This window comes from Manihot esculenta, chromosome 13, assembly GCF_001659605.2.
Source record: "Manihot esculenta cultivar AM560-2 chromosome 13, M.esculenta_v8, whole genome shotgun sequence".
Taxonomy (NCBI): domain Eukaryota; kingdom Viridiplantae; phylum Streptophyta; class Magnoliopsida; order Malpighiales; family Euphorbiaceae; genus Manihot; species Manihot esculenta.
Window position 1 is genome coordinate 22805320 of NC_035173.2, and position 13866 is coordinate 22819185.

The following is a 13866-nucleotide window of genomic DNA, read 5'->3' on the forward strand; positions in this document are numbered from 1 at the left end:
TACATAACATAACATTCTAATGTGTCAGGGGCGTAGAATGGGCCTCACTGGTCTTACATACCATACCATATCATATCATATCATGTCATCATACGAGGGCTAATGGATCATTCAACACCCATCCACATAAACATTATATTATGCAATGCAACATATTAGTGAATTCTAGTGCAAACAACCTAATATATATCACATGGCATTCGTGATGCATGAACATGCTCAAAATTATTTGCTTTGAAACATAAAGATCCATTCTACTCACCTCAGGCTAGCTCTGAAAAGACACTGAAGCAGCTATCTCACTGCTGGGGTCCTCGGTTCCTCGGGTCCGAACCTACACAGGTGGACTTAAATGAGGGACCAAACATACATGAACATGACTCTAAACTATTCCCCAAAAACCCCCTAAAACACCTTAAAACAATCATAGAAAACATGCAAAGGAAGGCTGAATAGGGCACCTTCGGCGGCAGGTTCGGCGACCGAAAGTCCCTCCAGAGCCGAAACTCAGCCACTTTCGGCGGCACCTTGGCGGCCGAAAGTGGTTCCAGAGCCGAAACTCATGCATGTTTGGCGGCACCTTCGGCCGCCGAAACTCCCCTCCAGAGCCGAAAGTCCAACTTTTGGGGGCAGGGTTCGGCAGCCAAAGGCTTGCCTCCACAGGCAGGTTCGGCGGCCGAAAGTCCTTCGGCTGCCGAACCTGAGTTCTCCCAAAGTGGCAGAACTCAGCCTCCTCATGCACATTTTGCCTCCCAAACCATTCAAACATATATTTAGCTATTCTACAATATGCATACACAAGCAAATAAGCATATAGGGGTCTCAAACTAACCTAAACCCCAACACAAACACATATAGCAACTCATACAACACACATTATCCATAAACTCAACATTAACCTAAACATGCATTTCTACCCCATAACCCCTCAAAACTTGTTTAAAACATACAAGAAAGGTAGGATCTAAGCTTACCTCTTGAAGATCGAGAGGAGAGACGATCCTAACTTGGAGATGGGAGAAATCTAGCTCCTTGGATCTCCAAGCTCCAAAACTTGATCTTAACTTCAAAAATCTTCAAAACCAAGTTAAAACTTGTTAAAACTTGAAAGATTTGAGGAAAATTATCAAAACCAACCATGGGAGGGCATGGACTCACAGTTGGCCGAAAATAGGGGAGAAAACTCGCCCATTTTCGGCCATGGGGCCTTTTATAGGTGGCTGGCCAGGCCACCTTCGGAAGCCGAAGGTGACTCCAAAACTCATGCATGTTCGGCGGACGAACATGAGGTTCGGCGGCCGAACCTGGATTTTCCTCTATGGTCTCTTTCATTCAAAACTCAATTTCTTCCTTACTTAAAATCATAAAATACATGAAAACATTTTATAAAAACATGATTTTACCCTTCTAGAAGTTTCTGACATCCGAGATTCCACCAGACGGTAAGAATTTCGATACCGGAGTCTAGCCGGGTATTACAGATGGGGTGTTTTTTCCACTACCAGGAGTGGAGGAAATACTTACGCCCTTATTGGCAGCAGCTCGTGAATTGTCAACTATTTTAGAGTATAGAAGAGGGAAAAGGTTGCTTTTTAAGAGAAAACAAAAGACAGGTTTCTAATCCAATTGAAGAGAGATAATCCAATGGATTTTCCGATGACGGAATCAAATGATGTGGCTGAAATAAAGTTGTACCGCAATTGGTTACTCTACAAAAAAGAGAACATGAGGTAGTTGGTACCTGTGGCAGCCACTCCGATGCTCAAATCAGTAAATTGAGGAAAATGGTGAATGTAAGGAATTGCTTAGAACTCAAAAGTAGTTGTGTGAGAATACATACCTTGGTCTCTGCGATCATTAGCTTTTATACTGTAAGAAGATGGAGTTAATTATCACATCTCCTGAAAAATCCGATTGGTACTAGTTAATTAATAGGGAATCTTGTGATTATAAGTGTAATGAGAATCTGTTGGATTGTGCCTCCTAACGATAACTTTATGTAAAGACTTGACCTATTCAGGAAAAGACGAGTCTTGATAAAAAACCGAGTGCTACAGTGTCCGGGTCTTCCTTTCCATAGATGAGACTGCGTATCAACTTATTATACTCTTGTCACGTGGTCCTGTCTTATGATGATAACTCATAACTTATGCGATTGTTATATTATATTAAAAGTATATTGCAACTTAATCTAATAAAAAATATTTTTTTTTATATGAATATATTTTTGTGATTGACATTCAATAAAAGTGATGGATCTTTCATACTCTTCAATAGTTGGAATGGTGAATTTACTTTTATACGTATACTTCTTAAGGACGTTTTTTAGTGCTTTTTTTTTTAACATCCAATCTCTCAAAGACCGATAGAATCAAAAAACTCTGCTTGTCGCCCGATTTTCCTTTAGCACTAACCCCTTGAGTTGGGTGTATTGTTTATGTATTTCTGTTTCTCCCTCGAAATCTTCTTGAAGTTATCATTTGACTAAGATCTTTACTTCTATTTATTGGGTGAATCATTGTACTCCATCAGTCGCCGCTTTCTCCAAGCAGTTTTGCACCATCGGAACTGCTATAGGACGAGTTGCAATGGTTGGATCGAGCCTTATCCATTCTTTCTCTTGGTGCGCTTTTAATGAAAGGCCACTATCTTTCATATATATCCACCCAGCTAATAGCATATTATTAATTTAAATTCAAATGTCATAGTATCATCACTTGTATGTCTTTATTTACTGGCAAACTGTATACGCCCGGATACATATAACAATCACTCGGAATAGAATTATAGCCAGAATTTAGATACAACCAGACAATTTTAAGTTCAATGTGAAAATTAAAATCTCGTAAACAGCGAAAGTAGATATGAGTATAGGTAGAAGGAATTCTCGTTCAACAGGATAACATAATACTATCAAAGGCACGCGGATCCGCTCATACATCAACAGAGCCCTCAACTCAAAATGTTCTCTACCACTAAAATAAAATTCAAGCCTTCAAAAAAGGCAATATCAAAACCCAAATCCATTAACGCTGAAACAATTCCTTCTATATGCAACTCCTGCAGAGCTGCATTGCAAAGACCCAATTCCTAATGCTATCTAACCATTTATCTAACATACTGTTCCCTACTGCCTGGCATTTTTGCCACGTTCTGCAAGTTTTGCTGCCACTTGTTCTTCTGACAATGGAAGATAATATATCCGTGGAGTTGCCTTGGTCTTCCGAAATAGGTCATCCAGGGTAACAATTGGAGGATCATGTTTCTCTGGATGTGGCAGTGGTAGTGGAGGCTGATGAATAAGCTGCTCCTTAGCCAGAGGAGGGTTAGACAGAGGTGGTGGAGGTGGAAGGGGAGGTGGCGGTGGAAGTTGTTGCCTAGAAACCTGCTGACGGGGGGAGGGCTGTGCAAGAGGTGGAGCAGCAGTAGCACCAGGAGTGATCGGTGCAGCTGGAGACTGAGGCGCCTCCACTTTTATTTTCACTTCCTTGGGGTCAACAAACTCGGCTGCTAAAAGTCGCCCACCATTTGGAGGCCATTGCAGGTTATACACAGCATTTCTTGTCTCTACAGCTTCTTCAACGGAGGAGTACTGCAGCAAAGAATTTTCCCACATATACACGTGAGATAACACTACATAGATTGAAAAACCATGCACATGCCAAATACCATTAAATGCATCTTGCTTGCTGATGGAAAAGATTCATCCACATCTAAATGGACCACAATTAAAAAATTGCTATTGCAGTCCCATAGACAATGGAAAGAGAGAAGCCTTACACTAACATAGCAGTGGGTTTTGATTTGGTCCATCCAGAAACTGATGACCTTTCCAGTTTTGCCTAGAAGTTCTTGGACAGCTTTCAGGGTGAAAGGACGCACAAAATTCTCAATTCTGAGGGAATTAGTTGTAGGCCTTTGTGATGGTGGAACTGCCAATATGAAAAGCAAAACTTAGTAAACTTAAATTTCAATTGCTCCCGGATACACAAGATACACCCACACCATAAGAACCACAACTCACCAACACGTTCCTTCGGTGCATCGTCAATGCTAACCGAGGAGTCAGATCGAGAAAAGTTGCGTCTAGAAGATGTGGGCTGAAATGCATCCTTAGGTGTAGCAGTAGGTGTTACACTAGATCTTTGTGGTTCAGGCATCTTGAGGCTGTCAGTTTTCCACCTGCGTTGCCTCTTTAAAGGCTCAGCCCTTCCAATAGCATCTTGATCTGCAAATAACACTCATGATGCAAACAAACATGAAAAACCCAGTTATTATCAGCGAACCAGATATACATATAAACACTCAAAATAGAACTTCCCAATGCTATGAAGAGAAAGAATTATTGATCAAACATGCCACCAGAAAAAAATTATTGAACAAGCAATAGATTACACAAAAATTAAGAATTAAAGAAAGCAGTTAGTTTGTAGTAAAACAAAAATTGTCATACTCTAAAAACTAAAAGGTTGCATTGCATGTAATTTGAGCCGTTCAAACCCCCTTTAACTATAAATAAAAGGCATTAGAAAAAAGAAAGATGCATGCTAGTCTAAATACATCCAAAATTCCGAAGTCACATCAGCACCTACATTTAACACAGAAATAGAATAATGTAAAAGATACTTTAATCGAATAATTTTAGCAACACCAAAAGCTTGTTTCTTATCCATTCTTGTGCATACCATATTGGACCTTAAAATCTTATCTAACATGCAAAAGTTTCTCCCTACTTAGATTCAGGAGTGTCCAATCAGTCAAGTTTTTCGAAAACTGAAAGCCTATAAAATGGAAACTGAACCAAATCAAAATGGTAGAAGAACCAAATCATTCAGCTTGTCAGTTTATATAAACCAAGACTACACACTTCTGCCCAGCAAAAAAGCAATCACAATCCCAGCAAAGAAAACCAGAATTAGCAAAATCAGAAGAAATTAACAGAGGAAATTATATAAATATGAAACTATCGATATTTGATGATCTATGAATCTGGGCATCCTTCAATATAGGTGCAATAAACAGTAGAAACCTTAAGGAATTTTTGGACCATTTGAATCCTGGAAACTGAAAAGTTCATTTTGGATTCTCTTGGGCATGTAATGCCAGAGGGAATAAATGAGCAACAAAGCAATGGCATCCAAATGAGAGACTAGAAATGAGGACAAGGAGGAGCAAGGAGGATGGGCAATTGACGAGGGTGGCACAGCCAGAAAGAGGAAAAGCAATGAACAACCAGGATAATTGCATAATAGCATAACTTGTTCAAAATCTCTTGGGGAAAGAGGAAATAGAACTTGGCTTGAGGGTTAAATGTGTTTGTGTTGACTTGGATCTGAGAGCAAAGTAATAGGTATAGTGATTATTCTTTTAAAAAACAAAATAAATTAAGTACCACTGGAAAGAGGGGAAAAAAGAAATAGAACAGAAAATTTTCATACATCACAATCTCACATATTTATGTGCATGCGGCATGTGCACAATACTACAGCATTAATCATGTTCCACAAAACCACACATAAAAGGAGATTATTGCTTCCAAAAGGTTGTGGAACATTCTCCAAAAGGACCAAACGCTAAGGGAACTGTTGGCTAAATTAAACTTTCATTATCCACATACTATTACTACTTAAAAACAAGATGCAACTTAAATGTCAATGTAACAAATTTTCAGTCACTAAAAATTATAACCCCCTCCCAAATAAATGAAGTACTAAGAAAAACAAAACACAAAATACAGAATAAAAAATGCAAAAGGGGAAGAAATTCAATAAAAGAAATATTTGCATGTATATATGTGTCAGCCACAAAAACATAGACAATTGTCAATAATTAGCAACAAGGCAATGGCATCTAAATGACAGATTAGAAATGAGGACAAGGAGGAGCAAGGAGGATGGGCAATTGACGAGGGTGGCACAGCCAGGAAGAGGACAAGCAATGAACAACCAGGATAACTGCATAATAGCATAACTTGTTCAAAATCTCTTGGGCTGAGAGGAAATAGAACTTGGCTTGAGGGTTAAATGTGTTTGTGCTGACTTGGATCTGAGAGCAAAGTAATAAGTATAGTGATTATTCTTTTAAAAAATAAAATAAATTAAGTACCACTAGAAAGAGGGGAAAAAAAGAAATAGAACAGATAAAAACGTAAGAACAGAACTTTCATACAACACAATCTCACATATTTATGCGCATGCGGCATGTGCACAATATTACAGCATTAATCATGTTCCACAAAACCACACATAGAAGGAGATTATTGCTTCCAAAAGGTTGTGGAACATTCTCCAAAAGGACCAAACGCTAAGGGAACTGTTGACTAAATTAAACTTTCACTATCCACATACTATTACTACTTAAACAAGATGCAACTTAAATGTCAATGTAACAAATTTTCAGTCACTAAAAATTATAACCCCCTCCCAAATAAATGAAGTAGTAAGAAAAACAAATCGCAGAATACAGAATAAAAATGCAAAAAGGGAAGAAATTCAAGAAAAGAAATATTTGCATGCATATATGTGTCAGCCACAAAAACATAGACAATTGTCAATAATTAGCAACAAAGCAATGGCATCTAAATGAGAGACTAGAAATGAGGACAAGGAGGAGCAAGGCAGATGGGCAATTGACGAGGGTGGCAGAGCCAGGAAGAGGACAAGCAATGAACAACCAGGATATGCGCGTCGAGCAATCGGATAAGGAGCAAGAGATGCTGCAACTGAACAATTCTGGAGAAACCCCTTTTTTTTTTTTTTTTGGGGGGGGGGGGTCGGAGATGCTGCCAAGGCTGCTGATAATTTTTAATTTAGGCTATGTTGTTGTGAGCCATGAGTAATATGGAACTGCATAATAGCATAACTTGTTCAAAATCTCTTGGGCCAAGAGGAAATAGAACTTGGCTTGAGGGTTAAATGTGTTTGTGTTGACTTGGATCTGAGAGCAAAGTAATAGGTATAGTGATTATTCTTTTAAAAAATAAAATAAATTAAGTACCAACGGAAAGAGGGGAAAAAAAATAGAACAGACAAAAACATAAGATCAAAAAATTTTCATACATCACAATCTCACATATTTATGTGCATGCGGCATGTGAACAATACTACAGCATTAATCATGTTCCACAAAACCACACATAAAAGGAGATTATTGCTTCCAGAAGGTTGTGGAACATTCTCCAAAAGGACCTAACGCTAAGGGAACTGTTGGCTAAATTAAACTCTCACTATCCACACACTATTACTACTTAAACAAGATGCAACTTAAATGTCAATGTAACAAATTTTCAGTCACTAAAAATTATAACCCCCTCCCAAATAAATGAAGTAAGAAAAACAAAACGCAAAATACAGAATAAAAAATGCAAAAAGGGAAGAAATTCAAGAAAAGAAATATTTGCGTGCATACATGTGTCAGCCCCAAAAACATAGACAATTGTCAATAATTATAATCATGAACTACCAATCATTTAGGACATCAGGGAAAAACTAAATGAACATTGAATACAGCAACAGGTTTCTAGAGCATGAATAAAGAAATTCAAATAAAATCAACAATTTCAAACCTACATTTGTAACATTAAGGCTCAATACAGGACTCCAAAATGAAGAAAAATATTTTTTTAGGGGAAAAACAAAATTAAATAAAAATAAAATAAAATAAGAGGCCAGGGCCACAGATAAAACATGCTTTCCCTCACCTCCATGCAAACTATCCATTTCTATTGTTGAGATGGAGAGACTTATTCCCTTATAAAAGTAAAATAAATGCCTAAATGATAAGCATTATTACTGAACAATGTCATTGCTCTCACTTCAGGTCCACCAAAAACATTCATTAAGGCCCACTTGGCATCCATAGTATTTTTTGTTTTTGTTTATTCTAGTCCTATAATTATTAATAAAAAATAGATTATAAACTTTTTTTGGCTACTTGATGTCAAAATGACTGAAACAGCTTTCTATAACCAGTACACCATCAAAAGTGTTTTTTTAATTGTTTAATTAACTTGTTTTCACAGATACAATTATTTCATTATTTGCACAACCACCAAATCCAAAAACAGCATGCAAGCCAAAACAGCCCAATGTTTTCAACAGTTCACTTTATATCTACCTCTGCAGAAAATTATCAATGGATGTACTAATATCAGTTATAAAGAGGAAAATTATCAAAACTTGCATGCCATGTGGTCATAAATACTGAATGCATCATAATTATAATTCTATAACTCATGTCTCCAAATGAAGAAAAAAGAATCTAACAGCAACAACTTGTTAAAGGAATAAAAGTAAAGTGTAGATCATATGGCATAAGATGATGAGAAATTTGCAAAAAAGGGGGTTAATGATATAGAAGGGGAGAATGCTCAAAATGCAAAACTCACCATTAAGCTTTCTTTTGTCAGCAGGCACAGCCAGCTCGGTTTTATTCTCAACATGCATTTCCTTTTGGCCTATAGACCTGTTCCCCACAACATCCACGAGATTTTCCTTAATCACAACATCTGTTTCTCTTTTCTCACTTTTGTCTCCCACATCATCAGAGTTATACTTTGAATCAATTTGCTTACTCTCCACAACATCTTCCTCCATAGAGTCGTCACCAGAACTTCTGTCTAAATTTAATTTTTCCGAGTACCCAATATCTACCATATCATTTTTCTTGCACATATCTGCATTTGTAGCATTGTTGTCATCTTCCTTTTCAACAGATGTCTTCTTCTCTTGTGGCTCCTCAACATCCAAGGGATGTGATTCACCACCAACTGGAACAATGATATTGGATGATGGTTCCACTATCTCTGGCTTAACAACATCTATTTCTAATTTGACATTATCAGTAATTATATTATCCTTTAGTTCAATCTTTTCATTAATTGACACACAATCAGTAGAAATAGAATCAGATTTTACTTGAAACCCTAAGTTAGGGTTGACCTCAGATACCTGTTTGTTTGGAGCAGAAGAGTCAAACGTCACATCCTCGTGTGCAGACTTCAAACCCTCATTCTCCAGCTGGGTCTTTGAATTTTCATTGTCCAGCGTGGATTTTGAGTCCTGAAGGTCCAGCTGAGTCTTGGAATCCTCATTGTCCTGCTTGGGACTAGAATCCCCATTCACTTTCCGTGTTTCAGAGTTTTGTGCATCTTGCCCACCCAATGTTACATCAAATGCCACACTCTCAGAAACTGTAGTACTGCTTTCCAAAGTAGCTCCAGGAACCGTGAGCTCCCCCTCAGACCTAGAAGAATTATCACCACCACAGACATCAACCTGAACACTACCCTCACTGAGTTGTTGATCTGTGGCTTCAGCACCATCATTGACATCAACCTGAACCTTAACATCACCCACATTCTCAGTCTTTGCATCAATTACATTCAAGTCCACTGTATCATCATCAGAAACAACTGGCACTGCATCTGAATTTTTTATCTCATCAATAGGATGTTTACCCAAATCAATATCAGCATCCACTTCCTTGGTGACATTTTCCTCCTCAATGAGAAGTGCTTCGCCTAAACGTTTTATTAAATCATCCTTTAAGCCCTTTGTAGTTAATTTCCGCCTTTTAAGCTCTTCCTTCAACTCAGTAACCTTCCACTGTTCTATTGGTCGATTGTCAATAGTTGGGTATTTTGATGACATCCTTTCCAACTAAAATCTTTTTCACAATCCTCTGCAACACATAAAAGTTGAACACGCAATCAGCAACAAATGATCTCACACTCAAATATACAACTGAATGAGAGAACCACTTACAGGCCAAAGGACAACATCAAAAGTAAAAATAAATAAATAAATAAAGCCAAAATTGCTCAAAATTAATAGGCAAGACAGCACTTATAACTTAGCTGAGGAACCAATTTAATATCCCAGAAAATGAAATAAAAAAAATTGCTAGGCAAAACATGGTATACAGGAATATTAAAGAAAAAAATATTTTTTAAATATTACAACAAAAGAATTCTAACATTCACACTCCCCTAAAAAACGAAGATTTTCACATGCATGATAAAACAAAAATGTACCAATATCGCTCGGTCAGTTACATTTTGGGAATTGAGCAACTTAAAAAAAGAAGAAGAAGAAGAAGAGGAGGAGGACGCGGAAAAAGAAGAAAGAAAGAAAGAGGGAAAACAAAGAACATTATTCACTACCACACATTAGTTATAACGCTCCACCTCAAGGACAAATCACCAAAAAAAAAAGTGCATAAAAAATTATAACAAAATTAAGCACTAACTCACAGAGTATTTGATTATGATTGCCGCTCGCAAGCACCCAAAGGCTCAACAGAATGGGATATGGGTGAAGCCCTAATTTCACAACACAGAACCCACCATTAGACCTATAGAAACAAAAGCACCAAGAAAACAACAGAGCCACAATAAAGGACACGCTACACGGTAATTATTGACAGCCCAAACAACCAAAGACCCAACAATCTGCCTCTCGAAGCGACTCGGATTCCTGAAAACAAAACGGAAAAAAGCAACTACAGCTAAGAAAACATGAAAATCAAATGCACAAGGGGGAAAGCAAGAAGGTTTCTAGAGATACGAAAACGAAAAAAGGAATAGATTCCGCTGTTTTTTTCCTTTCTCTTTTCTTGTCCAAATTAGGATTTTCCTTTTGATATAGAAAATGAAAAGGAAATTTAGGGTTTTTGTTGCACAGCGGTGTGTTATCGGGAAATGAATTGGAGAAATAGGTGGGTTCCGAGCTCTCTGTCTTGAGATACTGAACTCTCGTGAAATACCGACTATAACCTTCTTTATTTTTCTAATGACGTTTTAAGGCGATTTACACGATTACCATATTTGAAATAAAATAATAATTAATTTATTATAAAAAATAAATTTTGTGAAAATTTTATTTGAAGAAAAGATATAATAATTTGTAAAATATGTTTGAAATCTATAATATTATAATTTTTATTTTATAAATTTATAAAAAAATATATTTCTGTAGAGTAATTATTTTATAAAAATATTAAATTAATAAAAAATAATAATATTTTTAAAAAATATAAAGATATTAATATTTTAAAATACTCTTCCATCTCATAATTTTTATTTATTTTTTCTTTTTGATATGTTTCAAAACTTTTATCTATTTTTCTTTTTTATATTATAATAACATATAAATAGAATATTATAACTATATTTTATTTTATTTTATTTTTAAAAAATCTCTTAAAATATTTATTAATATTTAATAAAATTTAATATATTTAATATAAATATAATTGAAAAGTTAATAAAAAAATTATATTTCTCAATATGTATGAAGAAATAAAGTGAAAAAAGTTTATAGAACAGAGGAAGTATAAAGATAATTGCATATTTTATAAATAATAGTGATGCGACCCGAAAATAGAGTTGTGCTATAATTTATTAGACTCGTAAGGAAGAGAATGTGAGGTGGTGGGTACTCACGGCAACCACTCCGATGCTCAAGTCAGTATACTGGAGAATAGAGTGAACATAATGAATTGCTTAGAACTTTAGTGTAAGAGAATAGCATATTTATGCCTCTATGATTTTTCTCATTTTATAAGGTAAGAATATGGGGATAAATGTAGTGTTTCCTGATAATCTGATGATGATGTGACTGTCTACTTGGTAAGAGATATCGCCAGCTAATAAGTTAGTGATCCTATGATTACAGATATAATGGTGATATGTTGGACTGTACTTGATAATGGTAATTTTATGCCGAGACTCGACCTATCTAGAGAAGGGCGAGTCTTGATGATAAACCAAGTGTTAAAGTGTCTGGGTCTTCCTTTCTTCGGCGGGACCGCGTTACTCACTTACCAGATTCTTACCATATGGACCTACTTTGTGGTGACTACTCATGATTTACTTTAGGCAACTCTTGTGTAGCATCAGAGGTCCCCCAATAGTTTTTGATTCTTTAGATTTTAAGGTGACGGTTAGTCCTTTTGGTCTGGGAAACGTGGCGCGATTTGATTGATCACTTACTATTTGTGTCATTTTACCTGCCTTTACTCATGATGATTGCCTTATTTCTTGAGTCGTATTCAAAGTTTTGTCAGCTATGCCACTGTATAAGAACCCCTTTTTCTCTTCTTTAACTTATAACTGTCGTCTATGGGGAAAATGAATAGGGGTACTTTTACTTCTTCTTCCCCTACTAGTGGAGGTTCTACCTCCGGCTTTTTCTTCATTAAGGATACTTTCTTTTCTTCTCCTGAGGATAAGCAGATTCATATGGAGGATACCATCATGGTCTACGAAGAGTAGTTGAAAGCGGATCTTCATAATTGTGCAAGCATAATGCTCAGTTTTGTGTATTGACTGAGGACTGTAACCAGCCTGACTATAATGGTATTTATTACCATGATCCCTGAGAGGGGGTTAGATTGTGCAAGATTGATTCTAAGGGTCAGGCCAGGAATGCAATTGGAGAAATGATCCTCTTCATAAAGTTTTACTTGTATAGACGACACCTTCCCAGAGGATGAGGTCAAGCAAGAGGACGAGAGACAGGCTTAGGATAACCCCAATCACCGGGTCTCTGCTAATGACGTAATAGATGTAATACCCGGCTAGATTCAGACATCGGAATTCCTACCGTCCGGTGGAATGCGAGGATGTTAGAGGTTTCTAGAAGGGTAAGAGAAAGGTTTTCTAAAATGTTTTCGAGTGTTTTAAAGGTTTAGAATGGAAAAGGACTTGAGTTGTGAAGAAAAAAGACCAAAGGGCACAAGTGCAGGTTCGGCCGTCGAAGGGCAAGTTCGACCGCCGAACATTGCAGGGTTTCGGCCCCCGAAGTTCAAGTTCGGCCGCCGAACGTTGCATGGTTTTGCATGCAGTTTCGGCTGCCGAAGCTGAAGCGGTTGGTCATCTATAAAGGGCACCGAGTCCAGAAAATGGAGAAGGTTCTTCTCTCTTTCTGGCCTAGGTGAGTTCTTGATCCCCTTGGAGTGTTTTTATGGTTTTTCTTCTAATCTTTCAAAGTTAAACAAGTTTTAAGTAAGTTTTATGTGTTTTGGAAGAGTTTGAAAGCTTGGAGAAGTTTGGAACTTGGATCTCCATAGCTTCGAGGTTGAATCACACCAGCCTTTGTTCTTCAAGAGGTAAGTGTTGATTTTCAGCTTTAAAAATGTTTTAGATGAGGTTTATGATGGGGAAAAAGGGAGTTTATGCATGAGTTTGCATGGTTGTGCACATTAGGGTTTATGGACCCTTTATGCTTGATGTGTGCTTTGTGAGCTTGTTTGTTGGAGTTTAAGTTGTCTTAAGCTCCTATGTGCTTGTTGTATGAGTTATGCATGAGTTAGAGAAGTTGGATGCATGCTTTGAGGGATTGGAAGGTTTGGGAGGCGTGTTTATGCCTGAAGCTGAGTTCTGGATGAACTCAGGTTCGGCAGCCGAAGGAGGATTCGGCCGCCGAACATGCCCGACTTTCGTCTCTGGAGGAGACATTCGGCCGCCGAAGGTGCTGCCGAAGGTGCCCTGTCCAGCCTTCCTTTGCTTGTTTTGCATGCATGTTTTGAGGTGTTCTAGAGGGGTTTTGGGGAGTTGTTTATTAGTTGTATAGAGTATGTTTTGGTGCCTCATTTGCATCCTCCATTGTAGGATTGGACCCGAGGAACCGAAGAGTTTAGCAGTAGTAGCTGCTTCAGAGTTAGAGTTGGCCCAGAGCTAGCCACTGCTTGGCTACAGGTGAGTGGAATTCAACTTGATGTTTTAAATTCAGAAAGGACACACTTCTCGCATGATCCATGCATCATAAAATGCCATGTTTTTGTATTAGGTTGTGTTGCATTCGATTCACGAATATGATGCATTGCATAAGATGATGTTTGTATGGATGAATGTTGGATGATCCT

At 37.4% G+C, this 13866-nt stretch overlaps 1 protein-coding gene across 1 annotated transcript; it reads right to left on the reverse strand.

Moving 5' to 3' along the window:
- Positions 1–2829: 2829 nt before the first annotated feature.
- Positions 2830–10727, reverse strand: LOC110630280 (apoptotic chromatin condensation inducer in the nucleus). Its single transcript, XM_021777689.2, has 6 exons — positions 10409–10727; positions 10253–10321; positions 8387–9681; positions 4025–4228; positions 3781–3932; positions 2830–3592 (listed from the first exon to the last, which is right to left on the reverse strand). The coding sequence occupies exons 3-6, from the start codon at positions 9648–9650 to the stop codon at positions 3128–3130; spliced, it is 2085 nt and encodes a 694-aa protein (XP_021633381.1). The 5' UTR covers positions 9651–9681; positions 10253–10321; positions 10409–10727; the 3' UTR covers positions 2830–3127.
- Between the last annotated feature and the right edge of the window lie 3139 nt (positions 10728–13866).